The 27,969-nt window shown below is 49.5% G+C and overlaps 1 protein-coding gene across 1 annotated transcript in view; it reads right to left on the reverse strand.

Moving 5' to 3' along the window:
- PAPPA2 (pappalysin 2) overlaps positions 1-27,969 on the reverse strand; it is a 186,200-nt gene that overhangs the window by 16,930 nt on the left and 141,301 nt on the right. Inside the window, exons 19-20 of the mRNA XM_045027914.1 lie at positions 27,213-27,322; positions 21,820-21,891 (exon numbers count right to left, since the gene is read on the reverse strand). Of these exons, the coding sequence (XP_044883849.1) occupies positions 21,820-21,891; positions 27,213-27,322 (182 nt within the window). The remainder of the gene's footprint in view (positions 1-21,819; positions 21,892-27,212; positions 27,323-27,969) is intronic.

Below are 27,969 nucleotides of genomic sequence, written 5' to 3' on the forward strand. Positions count from 1 at the left end.
CAGAGCAAATGAGCTGGGCTGTTTCAGTAAATCTCACCACCCTTTACCCTGTCTATATAGATTGTCTGTTCTTTGGGGCAGGGACTGTCTCTCACTGTGTGTTTGTGCAGTGCCTAGTACAACAGGGCCCTGATCTTACTCGAGATCTCTAGCTGCTACAGTAATCAATAATAATGATAATATATAAAATGTCTGAATATGTAAATAGCCTTAACAACAACAGAATAGGGAAGAATTAAAAATAACATTTTAAAAAAACAGGAAAGAAGGAAACCAGGAAAGGGCTGTTACAAATCTTATGCTGCGCCCCACCCGCTCCTTGTGGGTTTGCACATTGTCTATTTAGATAATAAAATCTACTGAGTAGGGGCCCTTCAGAGGGCTTTGTCGTATGGTTTCACCCTATGCAGAGAGATGCCCTGTGGGGAAGAATGTCTTGTGCAACACACACTTTCCAGTCCACTACTTCTGCAGATTCTTGAGATCCATTGCAGAGCTTATTGGCTGTGAGTTGGCTCCCTTCCCAAGTAAACAGAGCCTGCTATGCACTTTAGAGACATGCGTAAAACGCATGCTCATCCTGGGTCCAATCTATTTCCCACTGAAACTGATGGGGGTCTTTCCAGCAACATCAGGGGCAGTTGGATCAGGATTCAGATCTGTCCTACAAGACCTTATGATGGGCTGAGTTACTGTGCAGAAACATGAGAAAGTGACACACACACAGAGTGACAGAGAAGATAAACAAGGCAGATGAATAAAGATGATGGATTCTAGGAATGCACTTGAATGTGAAAAATAAATTATAACTATCATAAATATCTGTGTGTTTGGAGCTCTGCCATGGACATTTAGATGAAAATGATTTCTTAGGCAAGTAGGATTTGCCATAGCAGAACAGATCTGTAGTCCATCTAGTTCCAGTATCTAGCCTCTGGCAGTGGCATATACCAGATGCTTCAGGGGAAGGTGATAAAAAGAAGTACACAGTGCACCTGGCCAATTATGTAATACTACCCTAGCAGGAGGGGTGAATTCCTTCCTAACCCCAGCTGTTGATTCACTTCTGCACTGTAGAATGGGGACTGAAAGTGCCTGTGATCTCTATCCTATTCTACTAGAGGAATTCCAGATTCCTACCTTGTTGGAATGATTCCAGATTTATACCAGTGTAACTGACAGCAACGTGCAGCCCTTTATCCTTAATGATACTGCATGAATCAAATCCTTTTTAAGGTCCTACTAAGGAATTTGCTTCAATATCCCATCTTAGAAAATTGGATAAAAGTGGCAGGAGTTTATATGTTCCTGCACACTCACTGTTTGGCACTTCTATTTTGTGCCTTTGGTTTTGCACATGCAAAACCTTGGACATACCTGTGCAAATCATTTGTCCATGCAAATTGGATAGTTAGGCAAGAAAGTGAATAATTATTGCATGTTATACTCCTTGTCCGCTGTACATTCCAAACCAATATCAGAGACAGATTACTAGGCAGCAAAGGACTGAGAAATATATTACAAGGGTGGAGAGAAAACTCAACAGTCGACAAGCCACATGTCAGTATTGAAGATGGAGAACTGCTAACATGAACAGCCAGAGAGAAAGTGGAGCTGCCAGGCTGTTACAGTCCCACTCTACCACTGTCACTGTTGCTCTTGCTACTGCTCTTCTAATACCACTTTCTCACTTGTTACTGCCCTTGGTACAGTCATGGTTCCATGGCCACCCTGGGGCGCTGGGGCTGGGAGATGAATTAGATGAGTTGGAGGGGGAACAATGCAGAATGGGTCTCTGGAGCTGTTGCAAGGATATTTGCCAGGGAGGAGGGGTAACAAGGAGGAAAGCACTGTGAGTAAGGCTCATGTCTTGGAGTCTAGTGAGCATCTGACAGACTCTGTGCAGACTTTGGATGCACCTCTCTGAGCCACAGTTTGTGCATCTATTAATAGCTACCTTCCAGGCCCATCACTGGTGGTAAAGGGCTTTGAGATCCTCATGTGCAAGGCAGCAGATAGAGACAAAGTATTGTCATTATCTTGAATCCCAGGCTGGTCATGCCAATACTGCAGCTATCGCCGCACATCAGCATAGATCCTTGTGCTTCAAGTGAAAACTGAGGGACAAATGAGCAAGTGCCGCTGAGTTCAGAAAACCCCTTTGATATTCACATTCTAGATAAACTATCAAACAAACTCTGGCCCCCTCCGCCATGTACCTTCCCCCCCACACACACCTTCATGTTACATCCAACAACTGCCAGCACATACTGGCCCACAATGGCAGCAGTGTAGACTAAAGCACTGGAGCCAAGGTACTTGCAAGGGCCAGAGCTGAGATAGTCGACTTAGACAGACCAGATACCCATGTCTGCTTGGCAGGAGGAGGGATCCCACACCAGGCCAGTGATTGCAAATCACACAGTCAGAGAGCCAAGTGAGCAGCCTTACGCCACCACTACGGTCTGTGATCACTGGGCTTCCATGGAGTGGCTGGTTACGAACCTGCCCTGCAGGAGCAGGTGAAATTGAATCAAAGGATTTTAGGACACTTGCCACAAGCATCCTCCAGCTCCAGGTGGTGCGTCACTAAGCGAATCTCAGGGTCTCACCACATCAGGACATGAGTCCAAGGGAACTGTTGTCACATAAGGCTTATGCAGTTATCATATGCGTTGCAGTATGGGCCGGCCTGGGAGGAGGGGCGGAGGGAGGGAGGGGGCAATGGAATGAAGGATGCACATGCTGGAGGGGGCTCCTGTCAATGTCAGTAACAGCCAGGGCTGGTGCAACCATTTAGACGACCTAGGCGGTCGCCTAGGGCACTAGGATTTGGGGGGCGTCATTTTCTTTGGCAGTGACCGTGGCAGCCAGATCTTCAGCCACCCCGGTCACTGCCGGCATTTAGGTGGAGGGAGCTGGGGCAGGGGGGCGCGGGGAGGGCCGCCTGCAGCAAGTAAGGGGGGGAGGGGCAGCACGCAGGGGAACTCCCCGCCCCAGCTCACCCCTGTCCCACCTCCTCCCCGAGCACGCCGTGGCTTCTTCACTTCTCCCGCCTCCCAGGCTTGCGGCGCCAATCAGCTTAGGCACCACAAGCCTGGGAGGCAGGAGAAGTGAAGCAGCGACGGCGTGCTCGGGGTGGAGGTGGAGCAGGGGTGAGCTGGGGCGGGCGGGTGCCTCAGGGCAGAGGGTGGGGAGCTGCCGCAAGGGGGGCGCCTCAGGGCGGAGGGGGGGAGCTGCCGCAGGGGGGTGCCTCAGGGCGGAGGGGGGGAGCTGCCACGGGGGGGGCACCTCAGGGTGGGGGCACGGGGGGGGTAGGGCGCAAGGTGGAAGTTTCGCCTAGGGCACGAAACATCCTTGCACCGGCCCTGGTAACAGCCCCACTGTTCCCCTTTCTCATCCCCCTATGCTGCATGCTCTCCCTTCCTTCCTTCCTGCCACAGGCTAGCTAAGCTCTTCACAAATGTCCAATTATTCTGGCTGCCTCTTTGACAGACGAAAAGGAGCCCATTTTCAGAAAGCACTGAGCCTTCTCCTCCAGGGCCCACAAGCTGGGCTCCTGGAAATCCAGGCCCTCCCAAACCACTAGTCCCTTCTGATCATCTTGGCCTCTTCTAAGCACATGGGAGGGCAGCAGCGAAAGCAGGAGCCAGTTGCAGTAATGCTACACCGCAGCGTCCTCGCCGCGCGTGTGCTGCACACACATATACACACACAAGCTGGCGAGGCAGCAAGCCCGGCATTTCTTGGCTCCTCCCGCCTGCCCATGGAAGCTGGCTCGGAATGCAGACTGTGGGAGGAAACATCAAAGTTCATTGTTTGGATTAAATATTTTTCTTGGCCATCTCTCTGTTGCTGAGTGTCGTTTATTTTATTATTTTTTCTCTCCCTCCTCCCCCTCCTGAGGCAGTCAGGCATGTAGAAAGGAAATCAGCTCTGAGCCACACAGTGAGGGCCCAGAAGGTAACAGAGCTGAATGCTGACCAAAGCCCCTGGGGACTTCTCTCCATTGAGGCCAGGGAGGCCTCCATGACCCTTAGACATCTCAGGACCCTGCAATTTGTAAAGCCATTGCACTACATTGCTAAGCTGACTGCAGTGAGTGAGAAAGCTTCAGACAAACGAGCTACACATTCTTCCTCCTATTTACTCTGGGCTCTTCTCAGGTCTGTGTGAGCATATTCTGTAGCAGCTCCCCAGATCTCTGTCCCCATTCTGCTTCACTCCACAATCACACACCAAGAAAATGGGGTATTTCTGTTTGAAACCTAACACTCCATGTACAAATATCAGTTCTGGTTTCTGTTGGCTCTGGTACCATTGGCTTAACAATGTGCTTTGCCAATGATCCATGCAGTGAATGGCTCACCCAGTAACGAACATCAGGGCTCTCTAGAAAGTTTCTTGACACCAGTGGGCAGTCTGTTCCTTCTATCCCCACAGTTACATTTTCTCAATGGCTAGACGGAAAAGCCCAGCTCAGACCCAGTCTATAAAAAATGTGCTTGATACAGTTTCACAGATTTTAAGGCCAGAAGGTACTATTACAATTGCCTAACCTGGTTTCGCACACAGATGATCCCACTGTCAAACTGTCTGGGTTCTTGTTCCACCGAAGACAGTGGATGACTATCATGGAATTAGGACATTACATGGAAGATGCGCGGAACTGATGCACAACTGGAGAATGACGGATGGACACAGTGTGACTGCGGAGACCTCCAAACCACTGAACACATTGTGAAGGAACGCCCCATCTTTTCATTTCCAGGAGGTATAGCAAAGGTGCACTCCGCTTCTCCTGAAGCCCTCAAATGGATTTCAAACCTTTCTATTAGCTTGTAAATGTTGCTATTTCCATATGAAAGAAGATGGCGAAGACCTCCCAGGCAACACAGCTCATTCTCCGGATTGCTGCTTGACCCTGAGGGTATGTCTGCATTGCAATGTAAGCCCAGAGTTCAAAATCAGATGCAATACTAGCCCCCCTTCCATTGACACATAAATTGTGCTAACCCAGGGCTCAGTACTAGTGTCACAGGACCTCACAAAGGTGGAGGGTCTGAGCCTGAGTCAAGCCTGGACCCAAGGTTCAAGCCCTATTGAATTGCAGTATAGACACAGCTCCACTGAGCTCATGCTTTTGGAGTCCACCAAAAGTATCCCACAATTCCATGGGCTGACTTTCTTTCTCCTCTGCACAGTCAAATTTGGTAGACAGTCAAGTTTTCCAACACTGAACCACAAACAGAGCTAGAGCAGCCACGTTTTGGGAGGGCGCTAGGAAGTCTAGGATATAGGTGGTTGGACTTGGGCCCATTGTAGACACTGGAACCCCAGGTTGGGTTTAACAATTCCTAACCCAGGGTTACAAAGGAGTGTAGATACTCAAGCCCCAGGTTAACCAACCGGCTAACTCAAGTTCTAGTAACCCTGGGCTTACACTGCAACGCAGTCATACCCTCAATGACCTTGGAAGACAGCAATGCAGAATGATAAAGGGGGCGACTTGAATCAGTATTCAGGGGTTTGGCACTGGCACCTGCATCAGCATTTCTAGGGTTTTGCACTGTTGTGTGGAACATCACCACGGCTCTGATCCAAAATACACTGACATCAATGGAATGACTCCCATTGGATGAGGACTGTTAATCCCAGTAGGTCGAGCAATAGTATCACAGGATCTTCCCAGCCTTGCATTGTAACTGCTGCAGGGAGGCTAGGTTAGTGAGTGCACCTTGGGATCAGTGCCACCAGGTTTGCACAGAAAGAGGGGAGTTCAATACAGAAAACTTTTAATTAAAATGTAAACAAATAAAAGGAGCTTCCTTAAAAACCAAACCAAAGGAAACTCTCTGAACTCTAAACCCCACAACTCAAACCCATTTTGTCTAAGGAAGGGAGCACATGATCCTCATCTCTATGGGCAGATCCTGAAATCACTACTCAGTCACTCGGGGTATTTCTACACTGCACAATAAGACCAGACTCTGACTCAGGTTAGAGCCCAAGCCCCCCATCCATCCACACACACATCAGCCTGACCCAGGTCAGCAAGCAGTCAGGACTCAGGTCCTAGGAATCTGCTAGGGGAGTGGCTTAGAGCCCAAGTCCCACTGATACTAGGGTCCAAACCCTGTAATTCTGCAGTGTGGACGCAAGTCAAGCAGGCAGATCCGAGGCAGATGGTCTGCGCAGTTTAGTATGGATGTGTTGGCATGGCTGTGAGATCTGGGTCCAGTAATTGTAAACCCAGGTTTACAACACCGTGTCAATGCTCAAACACAGCTTGGGAGCACCAAGTCCACAAGCTTGGGTCCCACAAACCTGGGCTTAGCATGCAGTATAGACATACTCTCAGAGTAAAGCCTGTGGCCCTTGCTAAATTACTACAGGACTTAACCCTAGCACCAGTGCCCATAGGCGGCAGGTTTGTATAATTTTTGGTGGGGCCCAAAATGGTGGTGCCCCCCCCCCCCCGCTCCCGCCCTGTAAGCCGATATAAAATGAAGCTACAACGCGTCAGTGCCACAAGATTACAAGGGTCAATTAAAAGTGGAAAGTCAGAAGCAGCACTTGCCTACTTCAATATACAGTATTATATTTTGTTGCACCTGTTGTGATGAAGTGGGAATGTTCTTAATATTTTCTCTGAATACTGTGTGGGTGCCTCAGTTTCCCCTGCAAGATGCCAACTGAAGGTGTTGGGGACAAAGAGATCAGGTGGCCTCCTTGTCCGGAAGAGACACAGAGGCCAGAGGAGGGAGTGTCAGTTTGGAGCTGGCTGGGGAAATGGGGAGAGACCCAGAACTTGGTTCTGGGCTCCCCACCCCACAAGATGGACCTGACAGAGGGGTTCTGTTTTCTGTACCAACAAGCTCTGTTTAAACTGTGTTCCCGTCATCTAATAAACCTTCTGTTTTACTGTCTGGCTGAGAGTCTCATCTGACTGTGGAGTTGGGGTGCACGGCCCTCTGGTTGCCCCAGGACCAGCCTGGGCAGACTCGCTGTGGAAAGTGCATGACGTGGAAGGGCATGCTGAATGCTCCGAGGTCAGACCCAGGAAGGTGTAAGCTTCTTGCCCTGGAGACAGTATGCTCCGAGAGAGGAGGCTCCCCCAGAGTCCTGACTGGCTTTGTATGGAGTTGTTCCAAAGCATCACAGCATCCCCTTCCACACCAGGCACTTCCCAGAAGTCCGCACAGGCACTGACACTCCCTCCTCCGGCCTTTGTCTCTTTTCCAGGCATTAGGAGGCCACCCGATCTCTCTGTTCTCCAACACCTTCAGTTGGCACCTTGCAGGGGAAACTGATTTGGGAGAAATGAAGTAAAAGCTGCCCAAACCGAGCTTGAGCACTCCTGAATTTTGAGATGTTCAAATCTGGAAGGCAGGTGCTGGGGGTGGGAGAGGGCTGTGGGCTCCATGGGGGAGCATGGCAGCAACTGTCTGGAGCTGCATGGAGCCAGATACGCTGGTCTGAGTAGCACAGTAAGCAGTTTGGGGGTTGGAGAAGAGGTAGAGAGTTCCGGGGGGGCAGTCAAGGGACAAGGAGCAGGGGGGGTTGGATGGGGCAGAGGTTCGAAGGGGCAGTCAGGGGACAGGCAGCAATTGGATAGGCATGGGAGTCTAGGAGGTTTATCAGGGGACAGGTAGGGGGTGCGGTCCTGGGGGGGAAGTTGGGTGGGGTCTCAGGAGGGGGCAGTTGGGGACAAGGAGAAGGGAGGCTTAGATAGGGGCTGAGGTCCCAAGGGGCAGTTAGGGGCAGGGGTCTCGGGAGGGGGTAATCGGGGAACAAGGACCAGTGGTGCTTAGATAGGGGGTGGAGGTCCTGGGGGGCAGTTGGGGCAGGAGTCTGGGGAGGGGGCAATCAGCGCCCAGGGGCTAGGATTCAAAGGGCTCTGGGCTGCTGGCAGCTGCGGGGATCCCAGAGCCCTTTAAATCCCAGCCCCGGCTGGGAATCAGAGGGCTCTGGGCTGCCTGCAACCGCGGGGAGCCCAGAGCCTTTTAAATCCCAGCCGCGGCCGGGATTTAAAGGGCTCTGGGCTGCCTGCAACTGCGGGGAGCCCAGAGCCTTTTAAATCCCAGCCACGGCCGGGAATCAGAGGGCTCTGGGCTGCCTGCTGCGGCGGGGAGCCCAGAGCCCTTTAAATCTCAGCCGCGGCTGGGATTTAAAGGGCTCTGCGCTGCCTGCAACTGCGGGGAGCCCAGAGCCTTTTAAATCCCAGCCACGGCCGGGAATCAGAGGGCTCTGGGCTGCCTGCTGCGGCGGGGAGCCCAGAGCCCTTTAAATCTCAGCCCAGAGCCCTCTGACTCCCGGACGCGGCTGGGATTTAAAAGGCTCTGGGCTCCCCGCCGCAGCGGGCAGCCCAGAGCCCACAGATTCCCGGCCGCGGCGGGGCTTTAAAAGGCTCTGGGCTCCCCGCGGTTGCAGGCAGCCCAGAGCCCTCTGGCTCCCGGCCGCGGCTGGGATTTAAAGGGCTCTGGGCTGCCGGCAGCGGAGAGCAGGGGAGAAACCTAGCTCCAAATATTGCTGGAGCAGAGCCCCTGTCTGTGAATATTCCTGGGGCTTTATAAGTTGGCGCCCATGCCAGTGCCATGACACTGTAGTTAGCTCTGATGGAGGGGCAGGTTTAGCATGGAGATGCAGGGTCAGCCTCATGACACCAGCTCTCAGACACCCTGGGGGAAAGAGGCGATGCAAGATAACTGACAATGCCAACAATAGCAAACTGAGGGCTGGGCAGGCATCGGGCACCCTTGGGCAAGTATGCCCATGAGGCTGCTTGCTTGATGCTGGTGCCATGGGGCGAGGAGGAGATGGATGAGACTTCAGGAGGTTCTACAGAGCTACGGGGATGTTTGGGAAGTGGAATTGCACAGCAGTGATGGGCCTCAGCTGCAAACATCTGGACCCTGATCTGAAGCCGACCTTGGCCAGAATCTGGGGAAAGGAGCATGGCGTCTGGATCCTGGATTTGGCTCAGATGTGCCTCCATTGCAAAGGTCAGCATATTTCACATGTGGGACTACTGAGTTAGGGTTGATATCTGCAAATCTACTGGGATGTTAAAAAAAATGCATCTTGACATTTCCTCTGCCTTGCTCCTCTGAAGTGCTGTGCCGGCCTGGCAGCAGAGAACTCTCAGGGACTGAATGCTGGCTCTGCCAGGACACACAGCACTGCAAGAGCAGAATGGATGGGAGCACATTTCCAGGGGGTTTGCTGTGGCAATTCAATAGGGCACGCAGTGCTGAGGTGGGGGCCCCTCCATATCTTGGCAAGGCGGCAGCAGCCAATCTCAATATCTTAGTTACGAGAAACAGCCCAGGATGTAAAAATACGACCAAATCCAGATTTGGTACTTGGTGGTTCTGCTGGATACCAGTGCAGGTGGCATGAATTAACTGCAGGTCAATGGTTCCAACATCCGCTTGGGGGAGGGGAATACCGAAGAACAAGCACAATTTCTGATGTGAATTGGTGCAATGTGCAGACAGAAGGGCAAACCCGGGGCCCCATCCTGCCTTTCTGGTGCTCCTGCTCTTCTTGGGCACTCTGGGGTGAAGACAACGCAGGCTCAGGCCTCCGCTTGGTTTGTTTCTTAGAATGACAGTACTGGAGTCTGTAGTTAAGCACAGTCTGATGATGGGTGCGTCCTTCATGGTGTTTATAGGATCTTCTGTGTCTCTGGGTGAGTACATGGATTGTCTGGGGGGCACCAGGGTGTGCATCCTTGGACTAGTCCTGCATTTGCAGTGAACCCTCCCTGTTTTCCCCAGAGCAGCCCCAGTGGGAAGAAGAGACAAAACCAGAATTGGCAAGAGGTGCTAAACAAGAAGATGCCATGCATGGCCCGGCTAGCACTCCTCTGCTCTCAAAGACAAGTCCCCAGTGCCTGCTGCTCATGTACTGGTACTGTGTGTGTAAGGAAACACCAGGGCTTTGTACTCCAGCAGCACCCAGCCTGAAATGCTGCCCTCAGCAGCCTGCCTCTTGCTGTGGGTTAGATCTCCTGCCAAGCCATTCCCGCTAAGTATGCTACAGGATAGAATGGGTTATGGAAAACAAGCCCTAAAAACCACCAGGGCCTCCTGACCCACTTGTATCTGATTTCTGCCAAGTTCTTGTATAGATCTTACACAAAAAGAAAAACAATGTACAAGGCTGGAGGAGCTGAAGATATTCGTGTTGGAATAGCAGTTGGCTGTGGCTAGGGAGGTTAGTTATTATCAGAAGGGTCATTGATTTTCCATCTATTTGTCATTAGACGAGAGATAGTGATCAGCCAATAGAAAGAGAGAGAGAGAGAACACAGGCAAACAAGAGACAGAGGGGAGGTGACAGATGTTGAGGAAGAGAGACAAGATGGGAAACAAGGGGTAGCCAGTGATGTTGGGGTCTGAGGATCCCGAGTGCCTGTGTAGAAAGCACCCAGTGCTGATTATCTAAAGAAGGTCCTACAACACGTACAGTATTGCTGGGGGGGTGGGGTGGGGGGGGTGTCTATCAGGCAAAGAACAGAATGGGAGTCAGTTACTGGAATACTGTATTCCAGGCGCTGCCTCCAGCTTGCAGTGGTTCTCAACCAGGGGTACGCATATCCCTGGGGGTGGGCGTGCAGAGCTCTTCCAGTGGGCACATCAATTCATCTAGAGATTTGCCTAGTTTTACAACAGGCTACAGAAAAAGCAACAGTGAAGTCAGTACAAACTAAAATTTCATACAGACAAAATGAGAAAGTCAGCAAGTTTTCAATAACAGTGTGCTGTGACACTTTGGTATTTTTATATCTGATTTTGTAAGCAAGTAGTTTTTAAGGGGGGTGAAACTTGGGGGTAGGCAAGACAAATCAGACTCCTGAAAGGGGTACAGTCATCTGGAAAGGTTGAAAGACACTGAGTTAGGGCAAGTCATTTCACCTCCTTGTCTTTCATCTTCCCTATTTGCAGAGTCCCCTTGGTTTTGGATGACCAATAGGAATGTCTGATTTACCTTCTTTCCACCACTAACATATCCCCTCTCTAAGCTAAACTGTTCTTAGCTTTTAAATCTTTCAACAGCAGGCATTTTATCCATGCCCATAGACTGGAGTCAGGAGAGCTGGGCCTATTTCCTGCTGTGCCTCTGACCTATTCTGTGACCACGGGCAAGTCCCTTCATCTCACTTTCCCTTTCTGTCCTTCGTCCATCTGGGGCCCAGTCATGCCTTTGGCAGCCCAAGTGCTGCGTAAGGGGCAATGAGCAGTTACACTGCCTCAGAAGCGGAGCAACAAGCTACTTCCTGGATTTCCCCCCCTGCTCCGGAGGATACTCCCTGCAATATATGTCCTCCAGGGCCTGGCACATCTGCATTGCCTGGTTCAATGAGGGGCAGAACCAAGGCTCTTGTGATGGAGGTAGCTGGTGCAATGGGGTGCCTTCCGCCTCCTTATTCCCTCTGCAGGAATGTGTTAGGCTGAGATCCAGCCCTTAATCTGTCAGCAGCAGTAAAGCTTTCCAGCAGCAGTTTTCCAAATAGGAAATGAGGGCCATTAGACCCCAATCACTGGCAGGTTTAACCCTCCCAGCTCCCTTGTCTGGTGGCTATCTCTGAGCCCCTTTTTACACAGTCAGGCCTGCACTGTCTAAAGCGGCCAGCGATTGGGGGTGCCTCAGATTCTGAGTGCTCAACTTGCCATGTTTGGGGCTGGTTCACCCCACCTGAGCACCCCCCACCTCCATCTGAAGTCAATGTAGGCATCACGCCCTGGGGATTTCCAGTGGGGCACCGAGGAAATTGTGACACCGAAATCACTTAATTGGACCTCAGGCAGTGAAGTGACTTCACTTAACTGATGCCACAGCAGGCAGGGAGAGGGTAAGTGCCAGAGCCTGACTTAGAACCCAGGACTCTCTTGCTTTCAGGCTTGAGCTTCCTCCGTAGCCTGTGCTGCCATCCATGCGCTTGAGCTGCTGCTCCTCCTGTGATGAGAGGCCAGGTTGGCTGCTCTGGCACCATCAGCGGCATGGGGAACCACAATAAACTCCTGGTCTTTAGGAGACACAGCAGTGGCATTTCTTCAGCCCAGCTGATGGGTCTCTGTTGGAGTGGGCTGCTTTGCACATTCTAGGCTATCTTCTCAAGGAAACGGGCTAGAACTTTACTAAAAAGAAAAACAGCACTGAGATTTGCCTTGGCATTTCCAGGTTCCTAACACTGGGAAGGGGGAGTACATGGTATTCATGGTGCCGAAAGTGCAGCTCTGTGAATAGCAGTATGGGAGCAGGTGGAAAATGATCCAGGAGAAGAGAGGAAAGGTACTTGCCTTGGATCATGCCAGATGGTGACTGCGTTTTGGAAATGGGTGGGGATTATTTTTCCCCTCTCCTGCCCTCTCCCCCATTACTCACCACTTCAACCACCCTCTCTGGAGGTCCTCAACACCAGAGACCAACCAAGTGGCTAAAGAGACTCGGAGACGACTCTCTTCAGAGCCCATTATCACCATTCCTTAGCCAACTGGATGTTGCACTTATGAGAGATATGAGGAGCTTCTTCCTCATAAACCTGGCCTGGAAGAAAGAGCAAGATCACTTGATGTCCCTGTGAAAGGCCATATTCATTGCTAACCAGCCCAGCCGTCCCCATGCAGAGGGCAGTGTGATAATTTCACTGCACACACCAGTCCTCTAGAGGCCTCCTTTATAACAGTAGTTCCACAAGCACCTTTCCGGTACGTCGCCCCTTTCATTACAAAGGACTTTCAGAGCTTTGCTGAATTTAAGAGAGGAATCAGTTCTCTCACCGCTGAAGTGCAATCACTTCTGAGGTGGAACAAGGCATCTGTCTAACAGTGCACAGCAACATCACACAACAGCTTATGACAGGAAGGGAAGGAGAACACTATTTAGCAAGACAACATTTTGCCACTCAAACTACTATTTGGCCAGGACACTAATTTTAACACCCATGCTCTCAAAGCTGCCCTGTGGTCTTTAATGACCAGCACATTGGTCTTACATCTCCTAGAAAAGATGGCACGCACTGCAGCACAGCCTTTCTATATACCATATTGGAGCACGGCTTCAGTACTGAGTCAGAGGGGAACGAGCTACCTAATGAAACATCAGCGCCACTTTCTGCAACACCAAGGAGATCCCTCATCCAAGAGCAAAGGCCCAACCCTGGTTATGCTTAGGAATTCAGGGGAGATCATAGCCCAGTGCAGTCCGGCTGCAGGCAGAATAAACAGAGCTATGAGTTAAAGGGTCTGTCTACACAACAGATTTCTAGGAAGTTTATAATCAGGTTTCAGAGGGGTAGCCGTGTTAGTCTGGATCTGAAGAAGTGGGTATTCACCCACGAAAGCTCATGCTGCAAAACGTCTGTTAGTCTATAAGGTGCCACAGGATTCTTTGTTGCATAATCAGGTTGTATCACGGTTGATTCCACACACAAAACATATTTACCCATGGTTTCTAGGACCTACCTACCCATCAAACACAACTGAGCCAGAAGTCTTGTTATAACTCCTTTCTAAGCTGTAGTGTGGATGGGACTTTAATCATGTTCTGCAGCCAGGCTAAATCCTTGGTATGTCCTGTGTGATTGTCTTGTATTTTGACCCTGCCTAGGAGCAGGGCTCTAACATGACTGTCATACTGTAACCAGCTTTCAGCACAAGTACAGACATGACCACATTTGTGTGTAACCAGCTTAGTTCGCCTTTCCTTCCAAGTTTCCATGTAGGAGGGCATCTCAAAGTGCATTGCCCTCTATGAAAAGCATTCTCAATCCTCTGCTCCTATCACCAGCGGCTGAGGCAGTATGGGATAGCTGTCCACAGTGCATTCATGCAAATTGGCCTGAACAATGAGGTAGAAGCAGACAGGACAATGTAACTGACACATACAATGTAATTTATTCCATCTGTCAGGGTGGTTAAGCACTGGAATAAATTGCCTAGGGAGGTTGTGGAATCTCCATCATTGGAGATTTTTAAGAGCAGGTTGGACAAACACCTGTCAGGGATGGTCTAGATAATACTTAGTCCTGCCATGAGTGCAGGGGCCTGGACTAGATGACCTCTCGAGGTCCCTTCCAGTCCTATGATTCTATACTTGTGCCAGGAAAAGCATTGCAGGGTAGCGCTGACAAATCATGCTATGAACTAGGATGATGTCAGATGAGCATATCAAAGACTGGTTGCATACAATATTGTTCTGTCTGCAGTGTGGAAGGAACCTTACAGGAGTGGAAAGATTCGAACATAGATGCTTCCACTTTCCAACCAAGGGCCCATGGTCCTGACCCCAACACATCAAACACTAGGGGTCCCTAGAAAAACAGCAAGGCCAAGAGGAGGTAATGCTTCCTCTTCAAATAACAGCTCCTTGAGATTTCGTAACCATATTTATCTACCCCTTTAACTATATAGCTCCCTGGAGAGGGGGATTTTGACCTCTGAACCCTCCCTGTCCCTCATGAACCCTCCGAAAACCAAGTCAAACAGGATTCAAAAAAAGAGGATGGGTTTTTTTCTTCCAGAAGTTCTTGACAAAAGATCATGTGAGGAATTGTTTGAACACAGCAGGGGGAGGAAGTGCGCTATTTGTGCCAGAAAGAACTTATCATCTTGAGTCCGGTATGATAGGATTCCAGCCAGAGAAATGACTGTCCAAACAGCAACCTGCCCTCCATCGGTTTATTCTCCGTTTGCAAGAGAAAAGATGAATTTTCTAGTGGCCAGTGCCGCAAACTCCAAAGCCAGGCTGCATTGTCTCTGCATCTTACAGCATCACCAGGAATGGGGAACTTGGAGCTGGGACGGCTGGCGGTTTTAGTGCTGCCACATGTGATAGAACAGAACCCAGCTTGTCAAACTTTAGCTTTTTCAATCAGCTGTGACTTGAAGACAAGAGCGAGCCCAGTCCTGCAAGGGGCGGGAGCACCTCTGACTCTCGTTGACTCCCCTGGGAGTTGGGGGCACCCATCCTATTGCACAATTGAGCCGCTGCCATATTTACAAAGTTGTATGCAGTATACTTGTAGCCACGACATTTCCAGGCTATTAGAGAGAAAAGGTGGGTGAGGTAATATCTGTTATTGGACCAACTTGTTTTGAGGAGAGAGACAAGCTTTTCACAGACCTGGAGTGATTTTGTTGTCACCATCGCCACACAGGAACACAGGAACTCTGTGCTACAGTGGCTCTGACTTGGCACCAAAGACTACCTCAGGCTTCCACCCCCCAGATGCTGCAAGAAGCCAATGCTTCCCAGGTTCCTATATGGCGAGCAGGAGTCACAGGCTGGCCACCTAAGGCCTGGGTCTGGAATATGTATAAGACAAGCTGGAGAGAGAGACGGGAGAGGGCATACAAGCAGGGCTGGGATTAGAGAGAATTTGTGGAATGCAGCCACAGATGGATTGAATTAGAGATTGAAATATTGCTAGGATCTACTGCTAACCTCAGAGAAACTACACTCATATGTGTGTACATGCCTAGGTACAGATCACACACTCATGCACACACAATGCTGCTGTTATTGCACAAACACACTCAATTCCCCCTCCCTCCAGTGCCCATTTGCCAAGTATCTATTGCAGATTCCCGGGAGCAAAGTCCTGATTTCAGAGGTGGATCAATAGTTTCATCTCAACAGCCTGACAGCTGACTTAAAACATGGGCTAAAGGCGATGCCATGTCTCCCTATTCTATGCTATGAAGGTTGGTGATCCAATTACTCATCACAGGCCATCACCCGGCATGAGAACTGCTTTCAGAACAGAGCTGAGGGCATGGAGTGTTAAGGAGTCCCCCAAAAGGCAGGATCCAAGGCTTGTGGGATCCAAGGGTAGAGTCTTAAAGCTGTTACAAGACTAAGTCAAATAAAGGATGTCCAATTTCCTCCTTTTCCTAGAAAGAGTACAGCAAGAGGTGTCGGCTGAAATGCAGCAACACAGAGCTCCTGCTGGCCACCCGCACAGAAGGAGTGAGTCATCACATGCCAGAGCAGATTTGACTACAGAACTGCCTTTGTTATGAGCTGATTTACAACCAGGAACATAGAAATTGCTACATTGGGTCAGACCAATGGCCCATCAAATCTGCAATCCTGTCTCCAAGAGTGGCCAGGACCAGATGATTCCAAGTGAGGCACAAAATCGTCCCGATACAACCGATTGTGCCATCCGATGTGATAGAAGGAAAGTGACTTCCTGACTCCTGCTGTGGATAATGTGTTTCCTAGAAGCTTCAGGATCAATAGTCCTTATAACTAGGGCCCTACCAAATTCACAGTCCATTTTGGTCAATTTCACGGTCATAGGATTTTAAATATAGTAAATTTCATGATTTCAGCTATTGAAATCTGAAATTCTATGGGGTTGTAATTGTAGGGGCCCTGATCCAAAAAGGAGTTGGGGGGGGGAGGTCGCAAGGTTATTGTAGGGGGGGTTGCGGTACTGCTACCCTTATTTCTGTGCTGCTGCTGGAGGCGGCGCTGCCTTCAGAGCTGGGCAGCTGGAGAGCAGCAGCTGCTGGCCAGGAGCCCAGCTCTGAAAGCAGAGCTGCCACCAGCGGCAGCACAGAAGCAAGGATGACATGGTATGGTATTGTCACCTTTACTTCTGCACTGCTGCCTGCAGAGCTGGGCCCTCAGTCTTTCGTGGCAGCAGGCCGGAAAAGAAACCCAGTTTGGGAATAAGAACCATTCAAGAAATATATGTTTGCTGATGATGTTGTAAAGATAGTCACACCAGTGAACTGGTGGAAGTAACGTAAGCACTTGGATTCAGAGACTGTTGACGTGATAATCTCACTTTTAACAGCAGTAGCTTCTTCTGCCAGTGTAGAAAGAATATTTTCTTCCTTTGGACTAATTCATTCCAAATTGAGAAATCATTTGGGACCTGAAAAAGCATGAAAGCCTGTTTTTCTTTTCCAGATTATGAACAAACAGGAAAATGAAAGTGAAGATGACTAAATTAGCTGCAGAAGCCAATATTTTAAGTTTCTCATGTTGACCTTGCTGACATAGTCAATGTAATTTTTGGTTTATTTCTTAATATTTAATTTAACTATTTTAGTTTAAAAAAAATTAACAAAAACAAACCTGATTTAAAATAACTTGAATGTTTAACTAAATTAAAAAATTCATATGCTTGTTTTGTTAAAATATTATGTTTGCTGTTGAAGAAAAAAATCCAGAATACATAATGTTGTTGTTTTAGTTAAATAAAACAATTTAAATGTCTGTCTGGTGATGTTCTCCTCCTAATACAGCATGGCAAGAAAATCCTCCAAATATTAATGATTAGCCTGTTGAATTGGAGATAGTTCACCTCCCAACGACTTCATAAATATCTGCTTCAATTACCTCTGGTAAATGAAATAACCAAACAATCATTCATTTTCTGATATAGCTGTAAAACTAATCTGAAAAGTTTTCAAAATAAATCACTTTAAAAATGTATAGTGTGTACCTTCTAAAAATGAAACCTACATCTATCTCTGAGTTGTGAAGAATATGTATTAAGGCTATAATAAGCAACAAGAATGCACTTTTACGTAGAAATCCATGATTAAATCGAGTCTTCCTGACTAGTCATTTAAATTAATTTGATTTAAATCAAATCCACCCTGGGTAATGTGATGCCCATTTGTGTCCTTGTTACATGAGGATCGCAAGTCTGATGTCCCCTTCAATTATAAGGAGCTACATTCTGCCCTCAGATTTACACACACAACTTCCAGTGTCTTCAAGAGGAGTTATGTGGAGGTATCTGGAGGCCAAATTCACCCAGCATTCCTCAGAGTTGATTTCAGCTCTCAGTTGCAGGTGAGAGTCCCATGGATTTCAACAGAAGTTGCACTCATGTAACCAAGAACAGAATTTGCACCTTAGAATTCATGCAGTGCTTTATATTTTCAAAGCATTTTACAAACATTAATTCATTATCCCTACACTCACCCTGTTGGTCAGGGGGAATTATTACCCACATTTTTACTGGCTCACTGAGGCACAGAAATGGTAAGTTAATTGCTCATGACCATACCGTGAGTCAATGGCAGACTCAGGAGAGGAAGTGGGGAATTCCTGCCTCTCAGTCTTACATATGAACTTCTAGAGCACTGCATCAGATCATCAGAACAATCGGTTCATTGTCATACGCTAGGTGGACACAGGAAGAAAATGTAATAGCCAGCCGTTGCATCTATAGAACATTGCATTGAGGACCATCAATAGATCATATCATTCCCTATGGTGCTGCACAGGAGAATTGTTAAGTATTTCAGGTGCCATTTGAATCCTTCTTAGGACCAGGGGCGTCTCCAGGCCCCGGCACGCCAAGCGCGTGCTTGGGGCAGCATGCCGCGGGGGGCGCTCTGCCAGTTGCCGGGAGGGCGGCAGGCAGGGCTCCGGTGGACCTCCCGCAGGCGTGCCTGCGGAGGGTTTGCTGGTCCCGCGGCTTCGGTGGAGCTGTGGGACCAGCGGACCCTCCGCAGGCACACCCGCGGGAGGTCCATCGAAGCCGCGGGACCAGCGGACCCTCCACAGGCATGCCTGCGGGAGGTCCACCGGAGCTGCGGGACCGACAACTGGCAGAGCGCCCCCCGCGGCATGCCACCATGCTTGGGGCGGTGAAATGTCTCGAGCCGCCCCTGCTTAGGACCGTGTTGTTAACTGGGTTGGAAGTTGATATGTTCGCACCACTCTAAAGCCATCTGCTGATGGCCCATCTGTCATGTTGCTCTTAGTTCTCATGCAGCTACTCCTTCCTGTCTGCCAATGGTGACGTGCAGACAGGTGCCACAAGGGCAAGGAATGCAAGCCGTAGGTGGGTGCTCATGCCCAAAATAGTGTGCTCACATCTGGTATTGGGAGTTCAAAACCAGTGCTCAATTTGTTTTTGCAAACCACCCCACTCCTGCTACATGGAACCAAGGCATGTTTGCTTCACTGCATTGTTTGGATTGGGTGGTGTTTTGAGAGCCACATGGGGCGACACTTCATGGTGAATAACAGTGAGATGGGTAGTAAAACAGTTGCCTAAACCACTCCCACAATGCAGTGTGAATAAGAGACCATGGAGCCAGAGGGACCGCGACAGAGCCACGAGCAGCAGCACAGGTCAACCAAGCAATCACTGAAAGTGGGGGAAGAAGCAGCCTGCTCATTCTTCCCTCATCAGGAGGAGCTGATGGTGCCTCCTGGGCTACTCCCTGCCCTTGGCCTAGGAGGTGTGGGGCTGAGCCTTAGCCAGCGAAGAGGTTAATGGTGGCCTAGGAAACAATGCCACAAAGTGACCAAATGCCTCATCCAGTGGCTTCCTTCTGCAGCACTGGGCTTTCTGATCTCTCTTCCCAACTCGGATTGTCCTCACACTGCACACTCTGCATGCCCCCCCCCCTCACTGCCATCTGCTTTTCTACTGATGGCACAGGATGAGCTGTTCCGCTGGCCTTTGAGCTGCAGAGCCCACTCCACGCTAAATTGCTTTCCTGATGAGCGCTCCGAACACTCTCTATCCCTCTCTTGCTGTTTGCATTATGTGCCTCACCACTCTCTGGATGGGGAATTTGGCAAGAGCCAGAGAGAGAGTGTCAGATGGACATCAAGATTAATGGGTGGAGAAGGAAGACAGGGAGAGACGGGACAGTTGGACTGCTCCAGTGACAGATGCATGATGGAGACAAGGTAAATTATTCCAATGTCATCAGAAAGTGACTTGATATTTCCAGCTGGAGGCTTGGAAGCTAGAGCTCCCTAGAATTACTCCGGCTAGGGCTGGGACAGGTTGGAGCCTGCCCTCAGCCAGCACTCCTACACCCCACCTGCTAGTGACTCCTGTTGGAAGAGACTGCAACTGTAGTCAGCAATAGTTCCCGGACAGCCAGTGATTCCCTCATAATCAGAGGCCCTGGGGTGGCTAAGTGCTCTCTCTTGTACCCAGTGCTCCTGCTGGCAGAGGCTGGGACTGCAGTAGCTTCTAGCTGCCCCACAGCCAGCACTCCTGCACCATTCTCTACAAGGCTCTTGCTCAAAACAAGAGGTGAGGTGCAGAACCCAGAAGCATGAGGCTCAATGGCTCTTCCATACCATTTTCGTTGTCTTTAGTTATGATATTCTGGATAGTCTTGATATCCGTATAGCTACCCAATTCTTTATTGACACTTACATTGCTTCACTGGACTCAGGGGAGGAATCACTCCCTTTAATTTAAAGCCTTGCTTGTGAAATGTGCCAGACTGGCAGCCCTGGAGACTCAAGTCACCTATTTATCCATGGAATAGGGCAGAGCCATGCAGACGGCTTTCACACAGCCCTGCCACAGGCCTCATTCCTGACCTGGAAGGGGAATCAGGTATTTTACAAGTATTCAGGCCTTTACTTCTCTGCTGAAACTGCCAACAGCAGCAACTGGTTAGGGGCTCCCTGGGAGATGGGCTGAAACCAGCAAACTCATTTCACTGAACATCCCTGAGACGGTAATGCCATCCACTTGCTACTTATCTGGACTGGCCCTGGAGGGTGACCTGACACTCTCTGTGTCCTTAAGCTCCTCCTCAAAACTCGCCCACTGTAATAAATACAGTAAATGGAGACACAACACAGTCAAGAGAAATACATGGAGCACCATACAACATGATAAAACGGTGTAAAGTTGCTCCCAAATGCAAGCTGCCTCCAATGAGACAACATGTCTTGTGCTCATGGGTCTGTGTCATTCTCGTGCCCAGCAGCACTCTACCGACTGGTGACCGACAGGGGTGGCTCCAGGCCCCAGCACACCAAGCGCGTGCTTGGGGCTGCAAGCCGCGGAGGGTGCTCTGCCGGTCGCCGGGAGGGCGGCAGGCAGGCTGCCTTCGGCGGCATGCCTGTGGAGGGTCTGCTGGTTCCGCGGCTCTGGTGGACCTCCTGCAGGCATGCCTGCGGAGGGTCCGCTGGTCCTGTGGCTTCGGTGGAGCCGCGGGACCAGCGGACCCTCCGCAGGCACGCCTGCGGGAGGTCCACCGGAGCCGCGGGACCGGCGACCGGCAGAGCGCCCCCCGTGGCATGCCGCCGTGCTTGGGGCGGCAAAATGTCTAGAGCCGCCCCTGGTGACCGATTAAGCCATTCAGCCCCCCCCTCTCTGGAACTTGCGGCTCAAACACATTAGGCACACATACTCTCTCATCACTCATTTATTTCACCCTTTTGCATTCATTCATTAGCTCTGTGCTGTGGCCTGTAGAATTAAATTCCTGTCCAGCTTTCCTTATGGATACAGGAGATAAAGGACAGCATAAAAGAGCTGACAGGAGCCTTCTCCCAGAACGTGAACATCAAAGAAGTGTGAATAAATTCATCCCTACGCCCCCAAGCTTTGGGAAAGTTCTGATCTGCCTCCTAACTGTGGTGTGGACCTCATCTCTAACTGTTGTTCATTTCACACTTCCTGTTGCTAGCCTGGGTCCAGAGTGACAGAAATCACACGAGAAAGCCTGTGTTCACAAGATTTCAAGACCAAACTTCTAAACTCCCATCATCTGGAGATTTCAGATCAGTCAGGTTGGGCACTTATTCCAACCTTTTGGGCTTTGCCCACCAGGGAAGACATCCTAGCAGGAGAAGGTGCTTTGAAAATCCAAACTTGTCATTGCCACATTACTCAACTGGTGCACAGGCTTTTCCTTTGCTTATGAAGAACACTCACCCTGGCCTCTTTGCTAAGCCAGAATGCCCTGTCGTAGACCATTCAAACTCTTGCCAAGGCAAACTAGCCCCACCCCTATGATGGACTGAGTCTGAAATCCCAGCCCGAAGTGCTGTTCATGCCAGGGGCCTTACCTCACATGACTGGATGCAGTGAATGACTGTAGGGTCTGGGTGCCATCGCAACCTGCCAGTGCACACAATGTTCTATGGAGGAAAAGGAGAAAACAGCTGTCAGGTGACTCAGGAAAGGCAAAGGTCCCTAGGAGCCTATTAGAATTATTATACCACCACATCTCTCTGCATCACCAGTGGTCTGCTCAGGTTCTGCATTGGGTTTCTGTGCATCTGCTGCGCAACCCAAGGATTTCACTCTCTCACCACCCCTCAGATCCTGTCACAGCCACACTCCTGCCAGCTGAGGAGGTCCAGATGGGGACCTTCCTTCCATGCCTAACGAAGTACGAGTGCTGTTGAGTTTGAAGAGGGCAGAGACTGAGACTTGGCATCGCTGAAGAAGACAATTAAAGAATAAAAAGGAATTAAACTCTCCTGAGCGACAGAGAGGTGGTGGAGGCCAGGGACATGGCGGCTCAATGCACTGGCTTGTCACACTTGGGTCAGCCCCTCTAGAGATGCTCAACTGGTTCACCAGTTAGATGGTCACAGATAAGGTCTGGCCTCAGCACTAGTGGATAATCAGCTAAACATGAGCTTCCAGTATGACTCCGTTGCCGGCAGAGCTACTGCAATCCTGGGATGTATAAACAGGGGATCCTCAAGTAGGAAGAGAGAGGCAGAAGCTGAGCAATCCCATGGCTGTGAATTGAAATGTCTGGCTGGGCAATCGAGAGGCCCATGGCTTAACTGAGCTATCAGCCCACCTGTGTGTGAGGATGTTCCACCTAGCTGGGCAGTCCTATTGGCTGGGTTTCCCTCTGCTTGACATAAACATATCTTTGAATAGCTGATGGCAGCCCAAGGGCACGTAAATAATCATTGCACTGAGCGTGCTCTCAGCTCTGTCCCGCAGCGCTTACCCCTACAGCGAGGGCCTTCCAATCACCCCTGCCGTTCTCAGCTTTCTCAGGGGCTAAAAGAGCAGCCCCTCTGTTTAACCCAACCCCCCGCCCCCAACCTCCATAGTTTTTCTCAGTCTCTCACCCATCGCCCGACTTTGTTCTCACTGAGCCCCCTCCTCAATTCCAACCTCTTCAGTCATAAGGGAGAGTCTATCCCTAGGCCATCACTCTTCACTCAGGGTCTCCGAATTCCAGCCAAGACAGCGGCACAGAGTGCTGGCTGAGGGAGCCGAGCCCGTTCAGTTCCGTTTACCTAACAGCCATGCAGAATGCTTCAGCCGCATGCAGACATTAAGTAACTGATCCTCCCCACAGCGCCACAGATGAAGGCAATATCACCCCTCCCCGCATGGTCTAGAGGATATTAGGGCAGAGAGATGGAGTGACCTGCCCAAGGCATGAAGCCAGTCAGTGGCAGAGTCAGAACTGGAGCGTGACCTTATGTCACTCTAAGCAAGTAGGCCCATTGTGGACCCCCACCCTTTTCTTCTCTGCTGGAATGGCAGCTCTTGCTGCAGAGATCCCTGACCAACGGCCAGCGCTGTGAGAGGAAAGCATGCTCCGAGGGAAGAAAGAAATGTCTATCTATCAGCAGGGAGGGAGGAAGGAGCAGAGGCGAAGGGAGTGAATAAAAGAACATGTTTCAGTGACAGGTCCTGGCAAAGGGAAAACATTTTCTTAAAATAACCCCTTCCCCTGCTCTCCTCCACCCCCCATTCACGAGAGGCGATGGTGCTGGCGGAAGGAAAGCCAAAAGCCGGCGTCCTGCAGAGCTGAGCGATATGATCCTTCATACCCGAGGCCTCCTTCCAAGACCCAGCTAACGATCCCACATGCCACAGCCCTCCCCCAGCCCCTGACTGGGCCCTTCCCAGGCCGGTGATTTGCAGCTAGTCTGATTCAAACTGGCGCACAGGAGTATCCACAGGCATGAAGTTCTGGTAACCCTGAGCCTCCTACAGGCTCCCAGGAGGAGAGAAAGGTGGCTGGAAGAGAACGTTGGCTCCCAATAATATTACTTGCTTCTCTTCCACCCCCTCTGACGCGTTTCATTTTTATTTTAAGAAATATTACCCCTGGCGGAGCTGCTTTTGGATGCTATAATCCCAAGTATTTGAGCCTTTCTGCTGGAAAGCACATGAGGGGAGGGAAGGAGAGAGGGCAGTCGGGGGAGGTGAAGGCTCCACACTTCACCACCATCAGGCATTGGAAACAATCTGCCATGAGTCCCTGGAGCTGTCAACAGGTGAGAGCGCCCTGAGACGCCTGGCTGCTAGTAAGTGTAGCCTGAGCTGCTAGTAAGTCTGCCAGACACAAATGTTGCTTTGGCTTTGTGTGTGGCTGCAGCTCCTGTATCTGTGTTGTTTTGTGTATTTGCTAAAGACAGTGGCCCATTGGGGGAGACTTTCCAAAAGCACCTAAGGGATTTAGAAGCTCAAGTTCTACTGAAGAATCAGTGGGATTCATGCTCCTAAATCTCCTCCTGGATTTCTGCAGCACTTTCCATCCCCCGAGAGTCCAAAGCAGTAGATGGACACTTTCTCGTCTGTGTCTTTGTACTGCATATTATATTACACACAGAAACTGTTACAAGAACATTACTAAAGTTGCAGGCTCAAGCACTCGCTAGTTAGGAAATGCCTGAATTAAGGTTGCCTGTGCTATCCTGATTGGGCCCCCTTGTGCATATGTTGTATGACAAAATATTCAATGACATTCCTTCACTCAGTGCGCAGGATGGACAGCACTCACTGAAGGAGCAGCTAGCCAATATTTGGTTTTCTCCTCTTTGTTCAATGGGTTGCCCCAGGCCTTATTTACTGCACACTACTCAAACACTGCTCTGAAGACAGAATTATTAACTTCCTCATGGGCTTTTCTCCTGGTACTCAATATTGTAGATCAAGTGGCAGAGGTCTTTGTGGCAGATCTAAAGGTTCCTGCTGATGACCCATGTGGTGTCAATGTGATTGCACTTGATGGAATTTCTGTTCTTCCAGTTTGCACATCAGGAGATACTGGGATGAGGCACCAAGGGGAAGAGAAAGACTAGACTGATAGCAGTAGTAGGTTACTGTCCTCTTTGTGAACCAGGCACTAAACTCTGGAGGGACACACTTTGGCAGCGGGTTTCACAGCTATTTGACGAGAGCAGGGGAATGATGAGGCTCTGGATTCTTGGGTTCCAGTCCAGGTTCTAGAGTGGGCCTGCCCTGTTCCCCTCAAGACTGACCCCTTCTGTCAATGTACCCTCTAGCCTGTCTCTGTACCAGTCCTGTCTCTCCTCCTCCACCCCAGCAGGTCTTCGCCCTAGTCAGTCCCAGTCACCTCACCAGCTCCCCGCCCAGCCAGTCCCAGGTCCTCATCTGATCTCAGTCTTACTCTGCACCCCTCTGTCTCACACTCCCACACTCCCGTATGTACCCCAGTTGCCCTGGATTTAAAGGGTGTGTATACCCCAAAATGTAATCAAGTTAATTGCACCATAAGTATGTGCATTCAGCCACCCCTAAATTAATAAAATAGAACACCACATAATTAAGGGTTAATTTAAAAAACAGGCTTTCAAAAGCAAGGTCATATCTAGCTGGCAGTTTCTGCTAATCAAAGTAAAAGACAAACAAACAACTAAGTCTAAAAACATTAATAATGAAAAAAACATAAGTCTAGTTGCCTCTAATATTAACAGTTTATTAAAAATTTAAAAAAATAATAATATAGTAGGGATCATTATAACCTATGTGTTTTATAAAAATTATCTAATAAAGTATACATTGGAGCAGTCCTCTGAAGCCACCTTGAGAAATGTTTTTCCTGACACCCTTTCTCTCCGGTGGGTGAGCAATTGGCCACTGTGAACCTGCTGTTAATTACCCAATACCGTTCCAGATGTTAGGTAAATATCTGGAATGTTCTAGACCTATTGCTTATGTTTGTGTGTGCTTAAATCTAACAAACTCCAGTTTTAGATAGAGCACGCTTACTTGTATTACTCCTTGATCAGACAGAATTGCTAAGTTCCTGTTGATTTATTCCTTACACCGCCTAAAGTAAAACAGTTAAGTTGCCCCTGTTGGGGGTTCTGAAAACCCCAGGTAACACATTCTCCCATGCTCCTTATTCCAATCTACTCCTTCTAGCGCACCACTCCCTTCTCAGATCCCAGCTCTTGTCCTCCCCTTGCATTTCAGTCAGGCGGTTTCCTCCTCCTCCAGGCTGCCTGGGTGCCAGGCAGAGGGTCATTGAGAGCGTAGGAGAAACAGGCTCTGTGGTCATAGTTCTGGTGCCTGGCCTCACTCTAGCTAGAAGCAGCAGGGAACAGCAATTCCAGGAAAAGTCCTGCTCAGCCCCTGCATCCCTGGGCTGAAGCATGCCCAGTGCAGACAGAATCTGTGGAGAATTTAGCTGCCAACGTCTAACAAGTCTCTACAGAGCATGCATGAACGGAGTCTTTTCAAGGGCTTATAACTTGGACAAATTTGGGTGGATTTTCACGCAGATGGCGCAAGGCCAAGCTCTGACACAAAGGCCACCCCCTGCCAAACATCAAATGTCTGCTCCAAAGCATCGGGATGCTAGAGCTCCTCCAGGAATAATTTTTTTAACATGTGCAAAACAATGTATTTTTCCCTAATCTGATTTTCGGAAATGGCTGAGCCATTTGCGCTGAAACGTTCCAAAACAATTCAACACCCAGCCTGAAAAATTTCACCCTTAATGGTTAAAGGTTGGCAAAGTTATAAACAACTGAAAACTAGGTTTTATAATGGGATGTGTTACGGGAAGTTAACAATAGGCAGCACTACCAGCCCTGCCTTTAATACATTATGGCCATTCCATAACAGATGTCTAAGAGAAAGCACCTAATTCCATATTCAGCCATGTAAATAGAATCTATGATTCTATGAAATAAGTGGCTTGATTGTCAGGGGGTGTTGAGGCCTGACAGCTCCCAGGGAAGGGAAGGGTTGGTGTGCAGAAGTCCAGCACCTTTAAATCCAGCTCCGTGATCATGTCTGATTGCCTGGGTGTTTTAAGGTAGAATCCCTTTCCCTCTGCTCTTTAGGCAGAGATGGCTGCTTGCTCCACATTCACATCTGGTAGCAGGAGCGGCTTCTCCAACTTGCTCACCATTCTCTGAATAAAGTCTGGTGTGTCTCCCTGCTGAACACTCTCCTCTCTAGAAGGTCTGTGTCTCTCCCAAACTCCCTCCTTCTCCCAATCTCTCTCTTCCTTCTTCCCACAGGCCTGCCACTCTTTACTCTAACGCCACCGGGAGGTGGAGGGTGGGAGGAACCATCTCACTTTTAATCCCCAGAATTTGCTGAAAGCTGCTCCGGGAGCCAGCTACAATGGAATCAAAATGATAACTTCACATCTCAGGAACCATTTTGCCTTAGTGTACCTTAATCAGAGAGACACCCCCCGCACACACATACTCTTTACCTGGACTCTGGTAGGTTCCAGACGGTGGTCCATAGTGTCAGCAGTAATGTTTTCGGGGAGCATCACTGCGTCGCTGGGGGGGATTATACAGGATGGTATGCACACTGCCCCTGGGGTAGAGGAGACACAGGATTGGAGACTCATCAACAGATCATTACATTTATGGGCTGCACACTCTGTAGAGCTTTCTTTGGTAATAAGGGATTTATGTTCTAAGGGGAATGGGGTTTCACCAGTGCAAAGAACTAGGCACTAGAGTGTGATAGAGGCAGACCCAGGAGAGACCTTCTATTTGCCAGTTCTGGGGATTGGGCTAGAATTCCCTTCCAAAATCCCAACCAATCATGGGAGAATCTTGGGGTTCACACAGCTATGCTGCCCACCCCAGCACTGAACTGAAAAGTCAGAGGAAACAAAGTCCAATGTTATGCAGAAGGAAGCCTCTAGAAAGTGGTGAAGTGACTTTTGTGCACTGGTGACTCTATATTGTCCTGCAAGCTCAGCTGGCAGGACATGGGACAGACCCATAAAAATAGGAATGTCCTGTATATTTAGCGATGATCCTACTGTGATTCCTACATTATCTTCAACAAGCCAAACCATGGCCCTCATAATGTTAGAGGCAAAATTCCCATTGACTTCAGTGGAACTGGGATTTGGCCCTAAGGGAATAAAATCGATTGGTTATGCAACTGACTATGTAACCAATCGATAGATAATTTGGACTTTCTGAAAAACATTCCCACAAATCAGACCT

This window comes from Mauremys mutica, chromosome 8 (assembly GCF_020497125.1).
Source record: "Mauremys mutica isolate MM-2020 ecotype Southern chromosome 8, ASM2049712v1, whole genome shotgun sequence".
NCBI classification, from domain to species: domain Eukaryota; kingdom Metazoa; phylum Chordata; order Testudines; family Geoemydidae; genus Mauremys; species Mauremys mutica.